Source organism: Erythrolamprus reginae, chromosome 1 (assembly GCF_031021105.1).
Source record: "Erythrolamprus reginae isolate rEryReg1 chromosome 1, rEryReg1.hap1, whole genome shotgun sequence".
NCBI lineage: Eukaryota > Metazoa > Chordata > Lepidosauria > Squamata > Dipsadidae > Erythrolamprus > Erythrolamprus reginae.
Window position 1 is genome coordinate 23857641 of NC_091950.1, and position 22732 is coordinate 23880372.

General features: G+C 42.3%; 1 protein-coding gene across 1 annotated transcript in view; it reads right to left on the reverse strand.

Moving 5' to 3' along the window:
- Positions 1-3404: 3404 nt before the first annotated feature.
- Positions 3405-22732, reverse strand: part of FZR1 (fizzy and cell division cycle 20 related 1) — a 36135-nt gene continuing 16807 nt past the window's right edge. The window contains exons 7-14 of the mRNA XM_070747053.1: positions 20566-20749; positions 18699-18764; positions 17720-17822; positions 16080-16264; positions 13234-13467; positions 10395-10499; positions 7932-8024; positions 3405-3606 (exon numbers count right to left, since the gene is read on the reverse strand). Coding sequence (XP_070603154.1) covers positions 3565-3606; positions 7932-8024; positions 10395-10499; positions 13234-13467; positions 16080-16264; positions 17720-17822; positions 18699-18764; positions 20566-20749 — 1012 coding nt within the window. The 3' untranslated portion in view covers positions 3405-3564. The remainder of the gene's footprint in view (positions 3607-7931; positions 8025-10394; positions 10500-13233; positions 13468-16079; positions 16265-17719; positions 17823-18698; positions 18765-20565; positions 20750-22732) is intronic.

A 22732-nucleotide genomic window follows, 5' to 3' on the forward strand; every position in this document is an offset into this window, starting at 1 on the left:
GTGTTCACTTTCCTATTAAAAACACTTCCCTCCTGAACCTTATTTAACTCTTTAACAAATTTAAATGTTTTGATCATGTCTCCCCTTCTTCTGTCCTCCAGACTATACAGATTGAGTTCATTAAACTAAATGTAAATCGGTTTTGAAAAATACCACACTTGACAAAGTAAATTGTTCCATTCACAAGTCTTTAATGCCAGATACATTAAATTTACATGACGTTTATACGCTTATTTTTTGTACCATACCTCACACATCCTGTAGCCCCTTATGTGACGCACTGCATACATAAGAGTGCCATACATTCACACAAAACATAAAACACCCCATTCCAAAAAGAATTGTCAGATACTTCGGGCCAAAAGATAATACATAGAGAAATACAAACCGTGGAACTTGTTTTGTTTTTTTTAATCCTCTTGCGTGGATTTTATTTTTTTCTTACACATGACTAGTCAACATGCATCAGTATAAACAACTCTTGCAACCCATATGAGAACTGAGACAACACACACACACACACACACAATACTTATTTGGAGGCAGCTAAACCCACCAAAACTCCCCATTTACTGCATCTGCTGCAGATGGAAAGCAAGAATTGGGGTCTCAAATCATTATTCTCTTCTCTAGGAACATTGATCTCAAGATGGCACGTTGTGAATGGAAAGACCCTCCTTTAGATGCTGGCAGTCCATGGGCGTTTTTTCTCTCTAAAAAACAAAAAACTAACTCCTGGGTTTGTCATGTTAGATACCACATGGAGGCAAAGCTGGTGGTTCCAACACCAAAACAAAAGGGGTGCCAGGGTTTGGACCACGTGGGCATCAAAAAAAAAAAATCTGATAGTGACTCAGATGGAACCGAAATATATTTTTTCTTCTGAGAAAGTAGTTCACATTCTAGCCATCCAGGAGAATGCTCTCCCTTCTGTGTGGAAACAGGAGAGCTCTCTTCAGTGCTTCCTCTCAAGAATACTCCAGTTGTTTATGTGATACTTTTACACAGCACCTCTTGCACAGTCTAAGACAGGGGTCTGCAACCTTGGCAACTTAACGAAGAATTCTGGGAGTTGAAGTCCACAGGTTGTAAAGTTATCAAGGCTGGAGACTCCTGGGTCTGAGAAGCAGAAAAGTTTGCCTCCACACCAATATTTCCCCCAGTCTGGTGCTACATGACTACAATCCGTGTAATCCTAAACCACCTTGGCTCAAGGATGATAGCAACTGGAGTTCCCACAACAACAGACTACAAAGCTGGAGGAAGACCAGAACACACACACAACGCACGGAGGGCCACATGTTGATTCCTACATGCTCAACAAAGAGAACTGGATTTCTGCAAATATTCTATTAAGTGCAAAGACACCTCAAACAAGCAACAGTTTATACAGCTGGGGTAGTTCTTCACAAAGAGGAGTAAGGGCTGCTAAAATACAAAACACACTGATTTTAAAAGCAACACGTAGAACTCAAGTGCTGTAGTCTTCGTATCTCAGACCTTCACGGCATTTCTGACTGGGCTTCAAATAAACATCTTCATTCTGTCCCATTCCACCAAATTTAAAAATAAAAAAAATAAAAAATTCACTTTGGACTGAAATACAGGACTTCACATAACCCAAAAACGTTCCGTTAATTTACTTCTTCCTAAGACTGAACATAAATCCATCAAATCCATTTCTCCTTCAGGGTGAATCGAGACTTCATCTTGATTCCCTCCCTTGCAGCCTCAATTTGTTCTCTTATTTCTCATTCTGGACAAGCCACATGTAGTCCAGAGGTTAATATTAGGACACAAAGAAGAGAGTGCATCAGTCTAACATCCAATCCTAAGAGCCGAAATTACAAATTCTCTTGTTAAGCACAGTATGAACTCAGCTTGTATGCTTTCTTCCTTTTGAAAAGCAACATTTTCGCCACCCCGCCTTCCAATATACCAAAAGACAAGCCGCCCAGCCTCAGTGTTCAAATCCCTGGAATCTCTTTACATTTGCCTTTTAAGTCAAGCTTAAAAGCCAACACTTCTGTTCTTTCAGCCCTCGCCTGGCAAATTGTGCTTATTTGCTCATCGGAAACTTTTCAAAAGAGTTTCCAATGAGCTTCATTTTGACCCTATGAAATGTTCAGCATAGAAAACATTGCTGTGCTGTTTGGGGACAAGTCACTTTATTTTGGAGTACCTAAGGCAGGGATGAGTAACTTTTCCCCCCCATCAGCCGACAACTCTGCTTTCTTTTAAAACAGGGTCCCCAAACTTGGACTTCAAATCCAGCACCTCCAGCCAGGAGAATTCTGGGAGTTGAAGTTCAAAGTCTTAAAATTGCCAAGTTTGAAGACCTCTGTAATCTAAAAGATATGTTTGGCCCAGGGGCTGCAGGGTTATGGCTGGTGAACTGCCATCGCTAAGAAGGCGAACTCAACACATTTAGCCCCCTTTTTTTCTGCCTGGAAAAGGGGAGGAGGAGGAGTAGTAGTTGAGGCATTGGATGACTCTTACAAGCCTTGTTTTCCCATCAGCAGAAGGGAAAAGGCAGTCCTTTAGGGGGGAAAATGGCAAAATTTCTCCCATCCCCATTTTATTTTTTAAAAATTAAACTATTTTTCCTCCAGCTACCCACAAATAATGGGCTAAAAATTTGGCTTTGCCCATTACGGAGGTGTTTTGAAAAAAGGATGCTGGGGGCCGCATTCGGCCTGCAAAAATACTGCCTTGCAGGTGGTTCATATTAGCCTTCCCTAAGCTGAATGCGCCCAAAGAATTAACACTCGTGCCTGCTGTCCTGAGCAGCCAGGTTGGCCTCCTGTTTTTCAGGCCCTAGCCGTGCTGAGACTGACACCATGTCTGCGCTCAGCACAACTAGAGGGCAGGTGGATGAAGGCTTAAATCCAAGTACTCTTCTCTTCCCCCTTTTCATTGCTGCTCCCACAAACCAAGCCACCATGCGCTCAGGGCTCCATCTCAATGCCACCAAACTCACATTACCAAACTCTGTGCACCTTGGAAAAGAAATCTTGCAAATTTGTCTTTCCTTCTTTGCCACTTACCACATTAGCGGTATTTCCGTCAGAATCGGCTTACTTTCTACAGATACACAACATTCCTTTTCTTATATTCATCTTCATGGCCAGGACCTAAATGACCACTGCCCCCTCCCTTTTTTAATTTGTCCAACCAGGCAGGCACACTTGGGTAGTTTCTCTCCCTCTCGCTTTCCCTCTCCCTCCCTTTGTCTCACACACACACTCACTCACTCAATCACATATACTACACACAGGCACACACTTCAAGATTCTCCTCTCTCCGTCCCACACCTGTCCCCTGTCCTGAAGGACAAGAAAATATTTTTTTTCTGCCAGCTTCCTTCCCCCCCACCCCTCCCCCCCAAATAATGCTCAATAGCATTCATACTCAGGTATTTAATAAGATTTTTTGAATCCCCTCTAAACAGATTGACACCTTGCCCACCCACGCTTCCCACCCACCCCCTCTCCCAAATCCAGGCTTGTGGCTCCGTGCTCTGGTTAGTGGTCTTGACCCCAAAATACAGTCCGTGGGTTGATTTTACCGTATCCTGGTGAAAGAGATTAAGAACTGAAACAGTTCCTAGGATTGAAGAGAGATGAGAAGGAACCGTTAGCGTTGCATTCTTAGAAGAGCTTTAACAGAAGATCTCCAAGTGGGACGTACCTCCTCTGGGAATGTAAACATATTCTAACATTCAGAAAAGCATAGAACATAAATGAAATGGAAGAATATGAGAAATCCTTCTCTCTCTTTCACTCGCACCCACACACAAATACAAATACTCCTCTGTGTGTGTGTGTGTACACTTCCATACAAAAATACCCATACAAATTCGTAGGAGCATTTCTACAATGGCCATTTGTTCAGCGACCAAACTTACAATGCTGCTGAATGAGTGGTAACATAGAAGCATAGAAACATAGAAGTCTGACGGCAGAAAAAGACCTCATGGTCCATCTAGTCTGCCCTTATACTATTTTCTGTATTTTATCTTAGGGTGGATATATGTTTATCCCAGGCATGTTTAAATTCAGTTACTGTGGATTTATCTACCACGTCTGCTGGAAGTTTGTTCCAAGGATCTACTACTCTTTCAGTAAAATATTTTCTCATGTTGCTTTTGATCTTTCCCCCAACTAACTTCAGATTGTGTCCCCTTGTTCTTGTGTTCACTTTCCTATTAAAAACACTTCCCTCCTGGACCTTATTTAACCCTTTAACATATTTAAATGTTTCGATCATGTCCCCCCTTTTCCTTCTGTCCTCCAGACTATACAGATTGAGTTCATGAAGTCTTTCCTGATACGTTTTATGCTTAAGACCTTCCACCATTCTTGTAGCCCGTCTTTGGACCCGTTCAATTTCGGTAGGTCCAACTTATAGTCATCACAGCCTCCCTGCAATCATTTGTGACCTTCCTTACCAACCTCCCACAAGCAAAGTCAAAGCGGAAGCTGGCAGGAAGTCGCAGCCATGTGAGGTCCTCGCTTAATGACTTGCATGGTTCTCGCTTAATTATGGCAACCAGTACTGTTGGAACTGCTACCGTTCAGCAGCACACTTCATGTGTTTTTTTTTTTAACTTATGACAAGGTCGCTTAATGACAAGTCTCTGGTCCCAATTAGCATCATCAAGCAAGGCCTATCTATATTCCCATCAGCTGATTATTATAGGTTCTTTCATGCAGGCACAAAGCGCTGTTAACAGAACGACAATCTTTCTCCTAATCCAGAACAATAGCACTGATATCTGGAAGTCTCCAAGAAACCAGACAACAAAGTGTGGGAAAACCAACCCTTGTTACCAGTCCCAAATTTTAGTTTCCAGAGCAGAGGTGAAATTCAGCAGGTTCTGGAGAACCGGTAGCGGAAATTTTGAGTAGTTTTGGAGAACTGGTAAATACCACCACTGACTGGCCCTGGCCCCATCTATTTTCTGCTTCCCGAAGTCCCAGCTGATTGGGAGGAAATGGGGATAGTGCAGTATCCTACCCCTGGAGTGGGGAGGGAATACCATGCCCACCAAGCCACACCCACAGAACCAATAGTAAAAAAAAAAAATGGATTCACCACTGTATCCTGAATTTGAAACCTAAAAGCCTCTACCTAGTCCTCATGACTAATAGTAATGATACTCTCTCTCTCTCTCTCTCTCTGAGAGTATGTCAACCTGCGCTGCCTGCTGCTGTATTCTTTGCTTGGTTGTCATAGAGACGGGGGAGGGGTAGGTGATAAGGGGGGGTTGGGAAGTGTGCAGGAGGAAAGTTTTGTTAAGTTTTGTTTCCCAGGTTTGGAGGAGACCGCTAGACGGACATATTCCTGAGAAGCCCGGGAGGAACATCTTGGACCACCTGATGTGTCTGGACAATGGCGGATGCTCAACAGGGGGGTGAAATATGGGGTTTTACTATGTGGGTTACGTGCCATTTTATTCAGACTTTGCTTTGCTTTTGATGTTTCAAGTTCTGATTTTGATAAATTCACTTTGAACTTTAAATGAAAAGACTCTGAGTTTTATTTTGTCTGAATTCTGACCTGCAGCATCTGACAGAGTATCTGCCTGTGCCATTAGATCTGAAGGATGGGCATGTTCCAGGTCCCTCCCCTATATGTTGCCATAGAGTGGGAGATAGGCAGCGTACCTTCTCAGTGTGGCCCTCTGCCCTTTGGAATACCCTTCCAGGCCTCTATTCTTATAGCCTTCTGAATAGCCCTGAAGGCCTGGCTTTTCCCACAAGCAGTAGGATAGTTTAAGGCTGGAGCCGGTAAAGTTCTTTATGGATGTGTGTGGGGGACTATTTCAGGGCACTGGGAATTTCTGTGCAGGATTTTATGGTTTTAAAAAAAAAATCATTGTTTTTACTCTCACTTATGAGCCACCCCGAGGTTATGCTGCATAAGATGGGCAGCTACACAAACTTCTAAAAGAAATGAACAAGTTATCGACTGCTCTGCTCCACCTTTCATCTCTTAACTCCAGAGGCTGCCAGTTAAAATTGCAACAGAAAAACAGCTGTACTAGCTCACAGAGAACATCTCCCTCTACGTTCCCACCTGTCCCATATGCGCCTATCGCCTTTCTGACAGAGGCAACAGATGTTAAGGATGATATTAGAATCATAGAAACATAGAAGTCTGACGGCAGAAAAAGACCTCATGGTCCCTCTAGTCTGCCCTTATACTATTTTCTGTATTTTATCTTAGGATGGATATATGTTTATCCCAGGCATGTTTAAATTCAGTTACTGTGGATTTATCTACCATGTCTGAAGGAAGTTTGTTCCAAGGATCTACTACTCTTTCAGAAAAATAATATTTTCTCAGGTTGCTTTTGATCTTTCCCCCAACTAACTTCAGATTGTGTCCCCTTGTTCTTGTGTTCACTTTCCTATTAAAAACACTTCCCTCCTGGACCTTATTTAACCCTTTAATATATTTAAATGTTTCGATCATGTCCCCCCTTTTCCTTCTGTCCTCCAGACTCTACAGATTGAGTTCATGAAGTCTTTCCTGATACGTTTTATGCTTAAGACCTTCCACCATTCTTGTAGCCCGTCTTTGGACCCGTTCAATTTTGTCAATATCTTTTTGTAGGTGAGGTCTCCAGAACTGAACACAGTATTCCAAATGTGGTCTCACCAGCATTCTATATAGCGGGATCATAATCTCCCTCTTCCTGCTTGTTATACCTCTAGCTATGCAGCCAAGCATCCTATTTGCTTTCCCTACCGCCTGACTGCACTGTTCACCCATTTTGAGACTGTCAGAAATCACTACCCCTAAATCCTTTTCCTTTGAAGTATTTGCTAACACAGAACTGCCAATACAATACTCAGATTGAGGATTCCTTTTCCCCAAGTGCATTATTTTACATTTGGAAACATTAAACTGCAGTTTCCATTTCTTTGACCATTTATCTAGTAAAGCTAAATCATTTACCATATTACAGACGCCTCCAGGAATATCAACCCTATTGCACACTTTAGAGTCATCGGCAAATAGGCAAACCTTCCCCACCAAACCTTCCCCTATGTAACTCACAAACATATTAAAAAGAATAGGACCCAGAACAGACCCTTGTGGCACACCGCTTCTCCAATACAATCCACTCACTGTTCTTCCTTGGAAGAGAAGCATGATTTCTTTAAAGCCTACTTTTCAAAAAGTGTATTTATTTATTTATTTATTTAGTTCCATTTGTATGCTGCCTAACCCCTAAGGACTCTGGGCAGCTCATAACAAATAAGAACAAGAGAGAGAGGGGCGGCATACAAATCTAATAAATTCAATTCAATACAGTATTAAAATATTTGGACATCTAAAAAGAGAGGCCATTTAAAAACAATTAAAAACTTACAATAAGAGCATATGTATCATTTATGGCCGGATCTTGATGATATATCATCTGATCATGTATCATCTGATCAACGGCCCTAGGCCTTCCGGAAAAGCCAGGATTTATAGCTTTCCGGAAGGCCAATAGGATGGGGGCAGTACAGATCTCAGGAGGTAGCTGGTTCCAGAGAGCCAGAGCCGCCTCAGAGAAGGCTCTCCCCCACGGCCCCGCCAGCCAAAGTCAGAAGTTCTTCTAAGACAGCCTTCAAATATGTGCAGAATACAAAAGTGATGACGCTGGGTCACTTATTCAAACTTCTGAACTGGCACCACATTAGAATGGAATTCATAAATTCCCAGAGGTACATATCTAGACACTTACATGGCAGCAGATCTTTATTATTTTTAAGACAAACAGTAGCTCAGTTTGAGGCTGAAACTTTGTCATTAAGATGGTACATTTCTTATAAGCCTCATGTACTGCTGGAACTCAGCATTAACTTCAAAGATGATTGCTCAAGTACACGGGGGGGGGGGGGGGGGGGGGGGGAAACATACAAAGATTTTACCTTGGTAGAGCGTGTTTTGCTGAAAACGTTCCAAAACCTCAGTGTCTCATCCCCAGCTCCTGTCACAATGGCTTCTCCATCTGGTGACATTGCCTATAAATGGAAAGGAGTTGAATGTCTTACAAGAGATAGACCCATCCACACAGCAGTGTTTACCCCTTTCATCGTGTGTGTGTGTGTGTGTGTGTGTACATATCATTTCCTCATCTCTCCGTGGCCTATTTGAAGGAAAATACTACTAATTTGATTTATATGGCAACCCATCTTATTTATGTGACTTTGGGCAGCTTGCAATAATAGTTCAGTTAAAACAGGTTGAAAGTAGTAGACGAACATATAAAAAATGTTCGTAATCAATTAAAAACAAAACAGAATATCATGATCAGCAGCAGAATTCATCCTATATCCGTTCAACGCAGTCATTTTAAGAGCTCACCATCCTTACTGGACCCCTAGGCCCGGTTGCAGACCCATATTTTAGGGCTTTCCTAAAAGGTAGAAGGATAATAGCAACAGCATTTAGACTTATATACCGCTTCACAGTGCTTTTACAGCATTCTCTAAGTGGCTTACAGAATCAGCATATTGTCCCCAACAATCTGGGTCCTCATTTTACCCACCTCGGAAGGATGGAAGGATGAGTCAACCTTCAGCCGGTGGTGAGATTTGAACTGCTGCACTACAGCTAGCCGTTAGCTGAAGTAGCCTGCAGTGCTGCCCTCTAACCACTGCACCATCCTGGCTTTGTGAGAAGGATAAGGGCCAATCTAAGTCAGAGGGGAGGATGTTCCAAGGGGTGGCTGCCTTGGAAGAAAAGGCTCTTTCTGGGTTTTACCGGATGAAATTCTTTTGCAGACAGGGCCTGTAACCTGCCTTTCATGATAGAATGGATAGATGTACTGTAACTGGACAGAGGAGTTCAAATAACCTGCTTTTATGCTATATAGGATTCTGCATGTCACAACAAGCACTCTGAATTGAACTCAGCAGCACATGGGGAACCAGTGCAGCTGAACCAATGGAGCAGAGTATAATGTTGTGCTGAGTGAGATGCACACATAACTGCACTTGCAGCTACATTCTGTACCAGTAGCAGCTTCTGGATGCTCTTCAAGGGCAGCTCCATGTTGAGCACATGATAGTAACTGAGTAAATATGAGCAGAGCCTCCCGGTCCAGGAATGGGCACAATAGGCACATAACACGGAATTGGCCACAGCTGTCATCTGCTCTTCCAGCAGGACCATGAGCCCAGGAGAAGCCTCAGACCGCACAGCAGGTCTGTTTGGGACAGGGTCACCCCCATCTAGACCCAAAGGTGGTAGGTTCCTGGAACCAGCGGACCCCAAAATCCAATGCCATTCTGTCTTGCTAGTTGAGCCAAAGCCTACTGTTCTCATTCAAACTTATTGTTCCAGATTTCAGAGAAATATTGAACAATACTCCAGCCATACTGCATTGGCTGCCGATTAGTCTCTGATCGCAATTTGCATTGGCATCCTTCAGTCTCTAAAGTCTCTATAGACCATGGTATCATGCTCTGGATTTCTCAGATCACAGTTTAAAGTGCTGTTATTACCTATAAAGCCCCTCAAAGCTTAGGACCAGATTATCTACCGGAGTGACTCCTGCCTCATGTATCCCAGCTGCTGGTTAGATCCCACAGGGTCGATCTCCTCCAGGTACCGTCAGCCAAGCAGTGCCGTCTGGTGGGGTCTAGGGGAAGGGTCTTCTCTGTGGCTGCTCCGGTCCTTTGGAATCAATTCCCCCCAGAAATTCGCACCTTATCCCCTCTCTCGGCCTTCCAGAAGGTTTTAAAGGCACACCTTTGCCAGCAGGCCTGGGGGCGTTGAGCGCGAAAACTCTGTTCCGGCCAACAATATGATTGGGTTGAGATGAATCCGTTGAATGGTTGTATGTCTTGGGTTTTATGATTGGTTTTTAAATTGGGTTTCTGATAAGATGGTTGGGTTTTTATAATAACCTGACTGCATTGTTTCTTACCTTGTAAGCCGCCCTGAGTCTATGGAGAAGGGTGGCCTAGAAATCCAATATATATATAAATAATAATAAAAAGGAAAGGATTCCAACATCATCACTTAATTTGCTAAGCCTAGAGATGTCCACTGGGTAACCTAAACATAATGATATCTCCAGTAGATGACCTCATGCCGCAGTTTTGGGTAGATATTAAATGAGTGGGGAGAGTATCAAATCCTGCAGAACCTTCACAAAGTAGGGACTGAGGACGGGGGTGGGGGTGGGGTGGGCACTTGCTCCTTATCAACATTGACTGGAACTGATCCCCAGAGGAGGAAGGAGAACCAACACAAGACAGTGTTGCCCTTCACAGGCACCAGCGCAAGACACCCAACACCAACTTCTGGAACCAGAGCAGAAGAAATCAGGGTGAATCAAAACGTCAAGAAGATGAATGCACTACTCCCCTCCTCCCCATACTCACCAAGTAAAGGACTCTGTAGGAATGCCCCGTTAGCTTTGCGACCTGAGTCAAGGACGGGTACTTCCACACGAGGATCTGGTTCTGTGAGTATCCATGGGTGCTCACCTAGAGAGAGAAACATAGAAACATAGAAGACTGACGGCAGAAAAAGACCTCATGGTCCATCTAGTCTGCCCTTATACTATTTCCTGTATTTTATCTTACAATGGATATATATTTATCCCAGGCATGTTTAAATTCAGTTACTGTGGATTTACCAACCACGTCTGCTGGAAGTTTGTTCCAAGGATCTACTACTCTTTCAGTAAAATAATATTTTCTCACGTTGCTTTTGATCTTTCCCCCAACTAACTTCAGATTGTGTCCCCTTGTTCTTGTGTTCACTTTCCTTCAGGTCTTAGCTACAGGAAAAAAAATCAAGCACAGAGGCCGAGGAAGGGATCCCAATTATAATTTGACCCTCCAGGTGTCGATAGGTTTTCCATAGAAATCCTTATCAGTCAAGGTGGTTAAGAAGTTAAGAAGTAAAGTTGTCAAGTAATGCCCGACTCCTTGCGACCACAGCATAGCAGGCCCTGTCAGGCCAAAGCCATCGTTTGAATTGGACACTTTGGCCTGCCACATATAAGAATGTAGAATGTATTAGTGCTGTGGGAATTTGGGAGGGGCTGTACACGAGAGTTGTAGAGTTGTGGCCATAACAAATTTCTTCTAGATAGTCAAGGTCATCGTTTGTTCAGCACCTGTCTGGAAGTTGATGGGAGGACCAGACACGTTGGCAGAACCAGAATTCTGGTGATGAAATTGTGGGTGTGGGAACAAGGGAACAAACTTTAAACTGGGTGGAGAAGCCCACGGGACTTCAGATTCGGGTTTCTCACAGCTGTGCCAACATGGCTCTGCTAATAAATTGGAACTTCGAGGAAGGCCATGCCTTGGATTCTGATTTAATTTTTGGATGCTATTTGGAACCCTGACACCCTCATTATTTATTATTTGGATTTATTTATTATTTGGATTTGTATGCCGCCCCAAACCCAAGTTCAGCATGCCAACGACACTATCTAACCATCTCATTCTCTGCTATCCCCTTCTCCTTTTGCCTTCAATTGTCTCAGCCAAGATATTATTTGATCTCTTTCATGATGGGACAGAGATCAAGAGATAGAAAACATTCCTTACAAGACGCTGAAGGAAAGATTTATACAAGTGGGAACTTCGAGGACCCCAAATAAAAGCAAAACCTCCCCAGGGTTTTTTTCAGTTCCATTTTTAGTTCAATCTCTCCAATTATGTTAGATTATTTCTCCCATAAACGGATGCCTCATTCATAATAGTCAAGCAAGGCAGCTTGGAATGAGGAGTGTGTTCAAATTATCAAGGCACATAGCAGAACTTAGACATACTTGTATTAAAATTTGTAAACTCTGCCCTAAGCCCACTAAACAGCAGCTAAGGGCCCCTGACTGCTCTTGAAGAGAGAAACAGTCCTGCTCTAAGCAGAAGGGCTGGTATTCTAGCATCCAGTATCTTCTGCATTTGTGACACCTAAAGGAAATAACAGAATTCTTTATTTGGCCAAGTGTGATTAGACACACAAGGAATTTGTCTCTGATGTAGCAGCTCTTACTGTACATGCAAAGCAACTGAATCATCGTCATCCCAATAAAAGGGGATAGTAAAGATGAAAAATAATGATACAGTAATACTACAGTCATACTTGATGGCTAAATATTCATACTGTGCTTGCCCAAAAATAATTGTGTTTTATATTAATTTTCTGCTCTAAAAGACGCATTAGGGCTTATTTTCTGGTGTCAAACTGGTGGCCCATGGGCTGAATGGGCCATCAAACATAGGCCACACCCATCCCAGCGCCACAAAAAAAATCCATCACTACATGTCACAGCAATGTGACGTGGCAAGTTTGATACCCGTGGGTTAATTCTTATTTTCGGGGAAATATGGTACTAAAAGCATCCATCTGGCTGGCAATCTTAAATAGGGCTTATTTTTAGGGTAGGGCTTATATTATGAACATCCTGAAAAATCATGCTAGGGCTTATTTTCTGATTGGGCCTTATTTTAGGGGAAACACGGTAAACATAAAGCCCACTTGGAGAGAATTATGTCTCAAAATTTCCAAGGTCAACATGATATTCCATGTATCACACTGAATTCTGCTAAAGAAACCCAACCCAGTAACCAAACTGGGAATCCTTCCCCTATAGAATAGAACAGAATGGAATAGTTTATTGGCCAAGTTTGATTGGACATAAAAGGAATTTGTCTTTGGTGCACATGCTCTCAGTGTACATAAAAGAAAATATACATTTGCCAAGAATTATGAGGTACAACACTTAATGATTGTCATAAGATTATCATAGGATTGCTTCAACCAATTGTTATAGGAATGTCATTATTATTATTATTTTTATTATTATTATTTATTGGATTTGTATGCCGCCCCTCTCCGGAGACTCGGGGCGGCTAACAGCAATAATAAAACAGCATATAATAACAATCCAATACTAAAAACAGTTAAAAACCCATTATTATAAAAAACCAAACATACATACAGGCATACCATGCATAAAAGTGTAGAGGCCTAGGGGGAAAGAGCATCTCAATCCCCCATGCCTGGCGGCAGAGGTGGGTTTTCCCAAAAATAAGACCCTGTCTTACATTTTTTTGGACCCTGAAATCAGTGCTTGGCCTTATTGCCATGCACTCAAAAGCTCAATTGGGCTTATGATCAGGGGATGTCTTATTTTAAGGGAAACAGGGTAGGACTGGTTCAACCAACTTTGCCGTTCCCATACCATCCCGTGGACCTTACCAGTTCGTTGGCATGCTTGGACCAAGCAAGATTGCACACTTGTGACCCTGTGTCAATGCACTGTAAAGGCTGTCCAGTTAAGGTATTCCAGAAACGTATACAGCGGTCAGCAGTCCCACCTCCTGAAGCCAGGAGCCCGTGCTGATGAGGGGACCAAGCAATAGCTTTGACTGCTGCGAGATGTTCCGTATACTGTTGGACGGGGCTGAGGCTGGAGTGGTTCCAGACAAGGAGCTGGAAAGGAAGGACAGAAGCCCATGAGTATTGTGCTTTCACAGCAGAGGGACTCAGCTAACACTTGAGGCAAAGGCTCAAACATGTTACCACTTGTATTCGAGCCGGGGTGGCGCAGCAGGGAGAGTGCTGTACTGCAGGCTACTGAAGCTGACTGTAGATCTGTAGGTCAGCGGTTCAAATCTCACCACCGGCTCAAGGTTGACTCAGCCTTCCATCCTTCTGAAGTGGGTAAAATGAGGACCTGGATTGTGGGGGCAATATATGCCGGCTCTGTTAAAAAGTGCTATTGCTAACAGGTTGTAAGCTGCCCTGAGTCAAAGGAGAAGGGCGGCATAAAAATCAATCAAACAAATAAAATAACTAAATAATTAACTAACTAACTAAATAAATAAGTTGCTCCAAGACTATGTTTTGCACACTGGGAGGGAAGAGGAATAGCAACTGGGGAAAAGGACTTTCTTTCATTGCCCAGTTTTGAGTACAGCAGTCCACTGAGTATTTTTAAATTGAAAAATCAATATTATCAATAATCAAAACAGCTTTAACTGGTTTATAGATTGAACTGTTTGACTCACTATTAAAATACAATGACATATTCATAATTAGGCCTCAGGCTTAAGAGAAAGTTGCCACTACTAGCATTGTTTTGAATTTGAACACTTCTATTCTTGCCTTTCCAAGTTTTTACATTGTCCATAGCTGTTTGTTTTTATTTTTTTAAAAATAAACCATGTACAGGTAGTCCTCGTCTATGATTGTAATTGAGCCTGGAATTATAGTTATGACAGTTGTTAAATACCTCTTAACTGTGTCTGATTTTACAAGCTTTTTTGGAGCAGTCATTGAGAAAACCAATCTTCACCAATGGGAGGTTTTTATCTGAAGCTGGCAAAAATAAGTTGAAAATCATGATCACATGATCATGGGCCCCTGAAAATGGTTTTAAGTGTGAGCCGTTTGCCAACACCCAAAATGCAACCATGTAAGTGCTGTGTGTGTGTGTCCCCCCACCAGAACCTTGAAAATGGGTTGTAAATGGTTCCAGGGAGGCCCCTCAGTACTTCAAACAGCAGCTAAGATTAAGTGTATGTTATATTGCATCCCTCAAAAGGGTCATCAAAGCAATATCCAATTAAGACAAACTAGAAATAAACATCAAAAGCTGTGCATTATTTTCAGAAAGGAATGGCAAAAGATAAAAATTAGAATCAATGCCAACCTATACAGAAAACTGCACCTTCATGCAGAGTTAAAATGGAACCAGATGGACCTTCCTACTAATATACCAGCCAGTGAGAGGCCGAGGGCCAAAATGTTTCCCCAGTTTCAGTAGGAGATGGAATTTAAAATCTTATGTGGTGTTTTAGTGAATTATTTCTTCGTCATCTCAGATACCGTATTATGAACATACTGTTCAGACCTATTTAAAAATCAAAATCAAAAACAGTGACATATCCTATGTCAAGGTCAACTGTTCTCGTGTGCTTCTAGCATTCTCTTAATTCAAGGCCCATCCTCTACTCTCTACTACAGAGTATCACAGAAATGCAGCAACCACAGATTACATAGAAACATAGAAGTCTGACGGCAGAAAAAGACCTCATGGTCCCTCTAGTCTGCCCTTATACTATTTTCTGTATTTTATCTTAGGATGGATATATGTTTATCCCAGGCATGTTTAAATTCAGTTACTGTGGATTTATCTACCATGTCTGAAGGAAGTTTGTTCCAAGGATCTACTACTCTTTCAGTAAAATATTTTATCATGTTGCTTTTGATCTTTCCCCCAACTAACTTCAGATTGTGTCCCCTTGTTCTTGTGTTCACTTTCCTATTAAAACACTTCCCTCCTGGAACTTATTTAACCCTTTAACATATTTAAATGTTTCGATCATGTCCCCCCTTTTCCTTCTGTCCTCCAGACTATACAGATTGAGTTCATGAAGTCTTTCCTGATACGTTTTATGCTTAAGACCTTCCACCATTCTTGTAGCCCGTCTTTGGACCCGTTCAATTTTGTCAATATCTTTTTGTAGGTGAGGTCTCTAGAACTGAACACAGTACTCCAAATGTGGTCTCACCAGCGCTCTATATAAGGGGATCACAATCTCCCTCTTCCTGCTTGTTATACCTCTAGCTATGCAGCCAAGCATCCTACTTGCTTTTCCTACCGCCCGACCACATTGCTCACCCATTTTGAGACTGTCAGAAATCACTACCCCTAAATCCTTCTCTTCTGAAGTTTTTGCTAACACAGAACTGCCAATGCAATACTCAGATTGAGGATTCCTTTTCCCCAAGTGCATTATTTTACATTGGGAAACATTAAACTGCAGTTTCCATTGCTTTGACCATTTATCTAGTAAAGCTAAATCATTTACCATATTACAGACCCCTCCAGGAATATCAACCCTATTGCACACTTTAGAGTCATCGGCAAATAGGCTGTGTCAAGGTCAACTGCTCTCGTGTGCTTCTAGCATTCTCTTAATTCAAGGCCCATCCTCTACTCTCTACTACAGAGTATCACAGAAATGCAGCAACCACAGATTGTGTATCCACAGCCACCCTGGAGCAGCAGAGATTTAAGGCCCAACTGGTATCTGCACCTTGTTGTCATTCCCACCAGATGCCAAGAGCTGGTGATCTGTGGACCATTTCAGCCCACACACTTCCTGCCTATGACCTTGGAGGCGCCGTTCGGACTGCAAGGGAGGCGTTCGGATGTCTCTCTGGAGGATCATCCGGTCTCGACTGCCAGAAGATAGCTGGTCTGCATTCCATGCCAGAGCACCTGGAACAGAGGAGCCTTGTGAAAACCACACACACACACACACACAAAAACCCCATGTAGTTGGGGGAAATCCTTTATGAAGTTCTACGTATCATTTCTAGAGCACCTCCTGCTCTTGTTGGAGGAGCGCTTGTGAAATCTCATGTTCGGAGTCTTTCTAATCACCAAATTGCCAGAGGAAACTCAGAAATGTTTGGAATTAATACTCTTTTTAAGATAAGAGCTACATTTGGGTTTCCTAAAACAATTCTCCTCCAGTGCAACATCCGGCATATCATGCCAGGATTCATAATTTCATCTTTAATAATGAAAGAAAGCTAAAAAACAGAACTGCCCTGAAACTAAGAAGGAACTGCAGTCTTGAAAGAAAACTGAATATCCCTGTTATTTAAAGCTAAGTGGTGATTACATTTTGCAGATATCACCTCTTCTGAAGCATCTCCCAATAACTAGTGTATTGTTTATCCAGAAAACTATTGCTCACCTATTTCAATACTTGTTTTGACTAGCAACAGCAACCCTACAGGTCTCAGGAAGGTTTTTTCCCCACCCAATTGCTGCATGAGGAGCCCTTTTCCATTTACTTACTGGGTGTGTTTCTAGCCACTGGATTAGAGACAACATTAGCTAATTGCTCATAGAGAATAAAACCAGATTGCTATGCAGCACAATATATTATTTTTATTTTGTAAAAAAAAAAAAATATGGCTAACCAAAAATAACACAATATTATGAACAATCGTCTGCATGCTCTACATCCAGATTAAAAATTATCTAAATCCTTACATTTGTAGTCTCTTCCTAAAAAAAGTAGAGATCATCCACCCTATGGTTATTTAATTTATCAAATTACAAAGCAGTTTAACAATAAAAGGAGCCATGGTGAAAGCATGAGTCCCTCCACAGAAAACAGCTACAAATCCTAACCTCTCTGGAACAAAACCATTTTCACTTAGCATCTGAAAATTAAGGGAGAACACATGGCCATCCAAAAATGTGCAGCAACCAGCGACGTCCCATGTCAGGTTACAATATTCTAGCTTTCCAACGGAACATGAAGTAGGGTTACCAAAGATGATCTCAGCACGTGGACAGGTTCACAGACAGGTAGAAGATGGCTTAGGAAGCATTCAAGTCCCAGATAATTTAACCTAGGATTATGGAAGAATGGGGCTATATCATCCACTGGAATGTTCTCACAATGACCAAGAGTTGTCTACAATGCTAAATATAGCGAGAATTCATTACTGAGGAATTACTAAGGAAAAATTAACATTCGGAATGGGACAGAACAGAGGTCTTCAAACTTGGCAACTTTAGGATTTGTGGACTTCAACTCCCAGAATTCTTTCTGCAGAATTCTGGGAGTTAAAGTCCATAAGTCTTAAAGTTGCCCAGTTTGGGGACCCCTGGGATAGAATGTCCCAATAGACGACATTAGTCAACTTTCCTTACCCACTCTGGCCGTGTGACCTTCCAACATTGAGAGTTTCTTTCCTGCTGCAGCATCCCAGATCTGTACAAAACCTTTGTGGGTCCCAACTGCCACCAAATTGCCCTAAGCAGGGTGGAAAAAAAATATCAAACATATGGCTGCAGGAACTATCACTCTCCTGAGAAAACACTGCTCCACTTCTAGAGCAATGTTGAAGAATGGATTCTTTCTTGTTAGCAACTGAACACCTAAACATTTGCTGTTATTTATTTCACAGGCATACGTATGCAGATTCACTTGCACTACAATTCTGCAGGACGCTGAATTGCACTTTTTATGGCAAGGGGGCTTTGTATGTTTTTGCAAAATAAGTCACGTTACGATAACGTGATTGTGCAAATATGTAATATGTATAAATATATGAAGGTTAATAATTTTGTATCAGTATAGGCAATTCCTGGATCACCTGATCTGGAATCGCCCAATATGTTTTATGGTAGGAGCATTTCTCTATCAATTACTATCCTTTAACAAGTTGTTTCAGATATATAATCTAGAATCTTCTGTTTGCAAAGCACTGCTGAGCTACGATTCTGTCGGCAACATTCTATAAAACTTTAAACAGTGGTCCACCTGTCTTGGTTGTAGCTCTTTAGCCTTTTTATACTCTTTCAATTTAAGGAGCTTTAATTCTAAAGCTTTCACTATATTATCCATTTTTCTGATCTCGTCTTTGCTTTATCCCACCTTTTTTTTATATATAACTAACTCAAGTTAGTGAACCCACTTAATACTTGTGCCTCCTCCTATTTTCCCCACAACAACCCTTTGAGGTGGATTGACTAAGAGAAAGTGACTGGTCCAAAGTCATCCCACCAGCTTTCAGGCCCAATTGAGATCTAGAACCCACAATCTCCTGATTTCTAGGCCAGCACTTTAGCCACTATAGAAAACTGGCTCTCAATCTTCCTGTCAGACCTGGAGTGATCACATACTGACCCTTTCTGACCATCCTACAGAAGTAACAGAATCGCCTTCCACGGATAGATCACATAGCCGCGTCACCTTGGGGAGGAGGGGAAAAGTCAAGAATCAGAAATCTGAAAAGGCACTGAAAAAGAAGAGAGAATTCACATACTTGGGTTTCAGAAACCTCTCTTGTACTTTTGGCTTCAGAAAGCTGAGCTGTAGGAAAATCTTGTCCTTAACTAAAAATTTCAAGCCAGGGGTTTCCAAACTCCCAGCATCTGAAAGATACTGTTTTCCAAATTTAAATGGGATGCATGTTCAGAGCAGGCTACCAGAGCAGGAACCCACAAAGCTAGTCAAAAGAGACTTCTTCAACGGGTGCTTTTTCAGGAAGCAACTGTATAAAGCACCTTTGGGACAACGATGACCTGAATAACTGAGAATCTCTACAGACTTTTAGCTACACCATTTGGGATGAACACCCTTGGAATAGTGTTGGGAGTAGGAATTTCAAAGTGTTGGTAATGACCTATAAAGCCCTACATGGCATCGGACCAGAATACCTCCAGGACCGTCTTATGCCGCACGAATCCCAGCGGCCGATAAGGTCCCACAGAGTTGGCCTTCTCTGGGTCCCGTCGACTAAACAATGTCATCTGGCGGGCCCCCAGAGGAAGAGCCTTCTCTGTGGCGGCCTCGGCCCCCTGGAATCAACTCCCCCCAGAGATTAGAACTGTCACCACCCTCCTTGTCTTTCATAAATTGCTTGAGACCCACCTATATTGCCAGGCATGGGGGAATTGAGACATCTCCCCCAGGCTTATATAGTTTTATGTATGGTATGCTTGTGTTGTATGGTTTTTAAATGACAGGGTTTTAGATGCTTTCTTTTAAATATTAGATTTGTTACATTGTCACATTATTATTATTGTTATGAGCCGCTCTGAGTCTGCAGAGAGGGGCAGCATACAAATCTAATAAATTATTATTAATTACTATTATTAATTTCCAGAGGAAAAAAAATTGCAGAACTTAGCAGCCATTTGCACTACTCAGGTGACCCTGAAGACACAGATAAACCTGCAAGTGCTTCAAAGACCCTGTAAAGCTGTGATGGTGAACCTATGACACGTGTGCTGGAAGTGGTATGCAGAGCCCTCTGTAGGCATGCATGGTGTCGCCAGCTGCTCTTCTGGTGTCCCACGTGCACATGGCCACCTGGTCTTTGAGTTTCTGGGGTTCCGGCGCATGAGCAAAGAGCAGCTGGCCAGTGTGTGTTGGCTGGCACGTGCCTGCGCACTGTCCAGCTGGGCCTCCTTCGCGTGCACACACACACATGTACTGGTTTGGGCACTCAGTGCCAAAAAGGTTTGCCCTCACTGCTGTAAAGGATGCAAAAGACCAGCTGTCTGCAAGGAATACACCGTATTCTTCAGACTGTAAGACGCATCAGTATTTTAAGACACATCAATATTTCGAAGAGGTAAGGGGAAAAAAAGTTTGTCCTCCCCGGCCCCCAAGAGCACTATGCATGCCTCCCAAACCCCCTGTGCACCCCGTTTTTCACCAAAATTGGACAGTTTCCCCTCGGGAGGCCAAAGATGGCTGTATTCAGTGTAAGACACACCAATATTTCCACTTTCTTTTAGGGGAGAAAAGGTGTCTCTTTTACTCCCAAAAATACAGTAAATCCTTCTGTTCCCCACTATCCTATCACAGCTGAAGAAGCTTCTTGGATGAGAAGCGAAACGCCTTTCAAAAGAAAAAACAAGAAAGTCCAGTTGCCTCCTGAAAAATCATCTTTGGGACAACCATGGCCTGGATGGCTGAGAATCTCTTCAAGGGGCAAATAATATTCTGACTCTCTATTGGGGGAAATGTCCCAAACAGATTTTACCTGGCTAGTGCAAGCACTCCAAAGGTAGACACAGGTCCCAAGACCAACACTAAGGACGTTGAGGGATGACCAATCAACTAGGTTCAAGTAGAAGTCATCTTGAAGTTCTGGAGCATCCAACACTTTGAATGGAATCTTGGATATTTTCCTTGTCGGCTTTCGAGGTGATCGAAGTAATTTTTGGCTATTAAAAGGAGGAAGGAAAAAAAAGGTTGAAGAAAGTATCCAAGAGAAGGAATATCCATTCTCCCCAGATAAAGCCTAGTTTGGTGACCCACTTCCTACAAATAGACACATAAGATATTTGAAAAATGTCAAAAGAATATGGCTGTTCTATTTCTTGAAGTCATTTCAGAAATTCCAGACCATTTCAAGGACCACCTCTCTCCTATTACATCCGCCCAGCCCACCAGCATGGGAAGGCAGGATACGTTACAGGTCCCATCTATTAGGGATGTATATTTGGTGGAATCATGAAAAGGGAGTGGGGATGGGACCTTCTCAATGGAACATCATTCCCGCAAGGTATGATTAACTCTCTCCACTGTGTTGCTACTCCGAAAGGCCCTGAAGACGTGGTTTTGTCAGTGTGCTTGGGGACCATGAGTGGAGAATGGTTGGTTGGATTATGTTGCTGCTACCATGGGGGGGAAGGCATGGGTCTTTATGTTGTGGACTTTTTAATACCTGTCATCTGTATGAGAGCTGGACAGCTATTTAAATAACCACCACAGGCTATTAAGAGTTACGTTCTTCTGGCAGAACGGAAAACAGCATGCAAATTGAGTGATTGGTTAGAGAGGGCACTGTGAAGTGATATATAAGTGATATATAGTATTGGATTATTATTGTACACTGTTTTATAATTGCTGTTAGCCGCCCCGAGTCTTCGGAGAGGGGCGGCATATAAATCCAATAAATAAATAAAATAAATAGATGGCATTGCCCTTCTTTTCCATTTAGGGCTTTTCATATTTTGAGAAATGAGTGCTAGACAAATTATTTTTTGTTTAATCCAGCACTGCTTTTCGTGTGTTCTGAACAAGATATTTCTTTTATGTTATTTCTCTATATAAATGTGAAAATATTTTCAGACCCCCTGGCATCCAAACACCCAGTGTTCAGGAAAGCCTTCTGAAGCCTGAGCATAGTGAAAAACGGCCCAATGGGCCAACCGGAAGTTTATTTCTGAACTTCCAGTTGGGCCATTGGACTGTTTTTCGCCATTATTATTATTTATTAGATTTGTATGCCGCCCCTCTCCGGAGACTCGGAACCCTAGGGTTTAGGAGGCTTTCCTGAACCCCGAGGAGCAAAAATGGCCAAAAAGAAGCCCCAAAACCAGCTGGCCAGTGTGCATGTGCATGCTGTAGCTGACATAGGGCGACGCCTCCCTCACGTGCGCTCAGTTTTGGCTCCACGTGCGACCTGTCGCACACGTGCCATAGGTTTGCCATTCCTGCTATAGAGCACTGCACATCAGAACAACTAGACACAAGAACAGGTTTTTTGTTGAATGCCATCACTCTGCTAAACAAATAATTCCCTCAACACTGTCAAACTATTTACTAAGTCTGCAATACTGCTATTTAATAATATTGGATTTCTATACTTTGTATTGCTTGTTTTGAGCCGCTCCGAGTCCCCGGAGAGGGGCGGCATACAAATCTAATAAATTATTATTACTATTATTATTATTAATTATTTATCTTCTCATCGTTCCTATCACCCATCTCCTTCCACTTATGACTGTATGACTGTAACTTTATAGCTTGTATCCTTATGATTTATATTGAATGGTTCCTAATGTGATTTGGTTTCTTATTTGTACTGGATGAGGATCATTAAGTGTTGTACCTTATGATTCTTACTGAATCTATCTTTTCGTTTTATGTACACTCAGAGCAGATGCATCAAAGACAAATTACTTGTGTGTCCAATCACACTTGGCCAATAAAGAATTCTAGAGATCAAGCAGGGGCTAGTTATTCGAGTGCTGGGGATACTCTTTTATTGAGAGTTGAAATGGTTGAGACCTACCTAATGTTCTAAATTCCACACTACATTTCCGCCCTATTTATTCACACATATATTGTTACATGGCTGGCTGAGGAATTCTGGGAGTTGAAGTCGACACATTTTTAAGTTGATAAGATTGAGAAACACT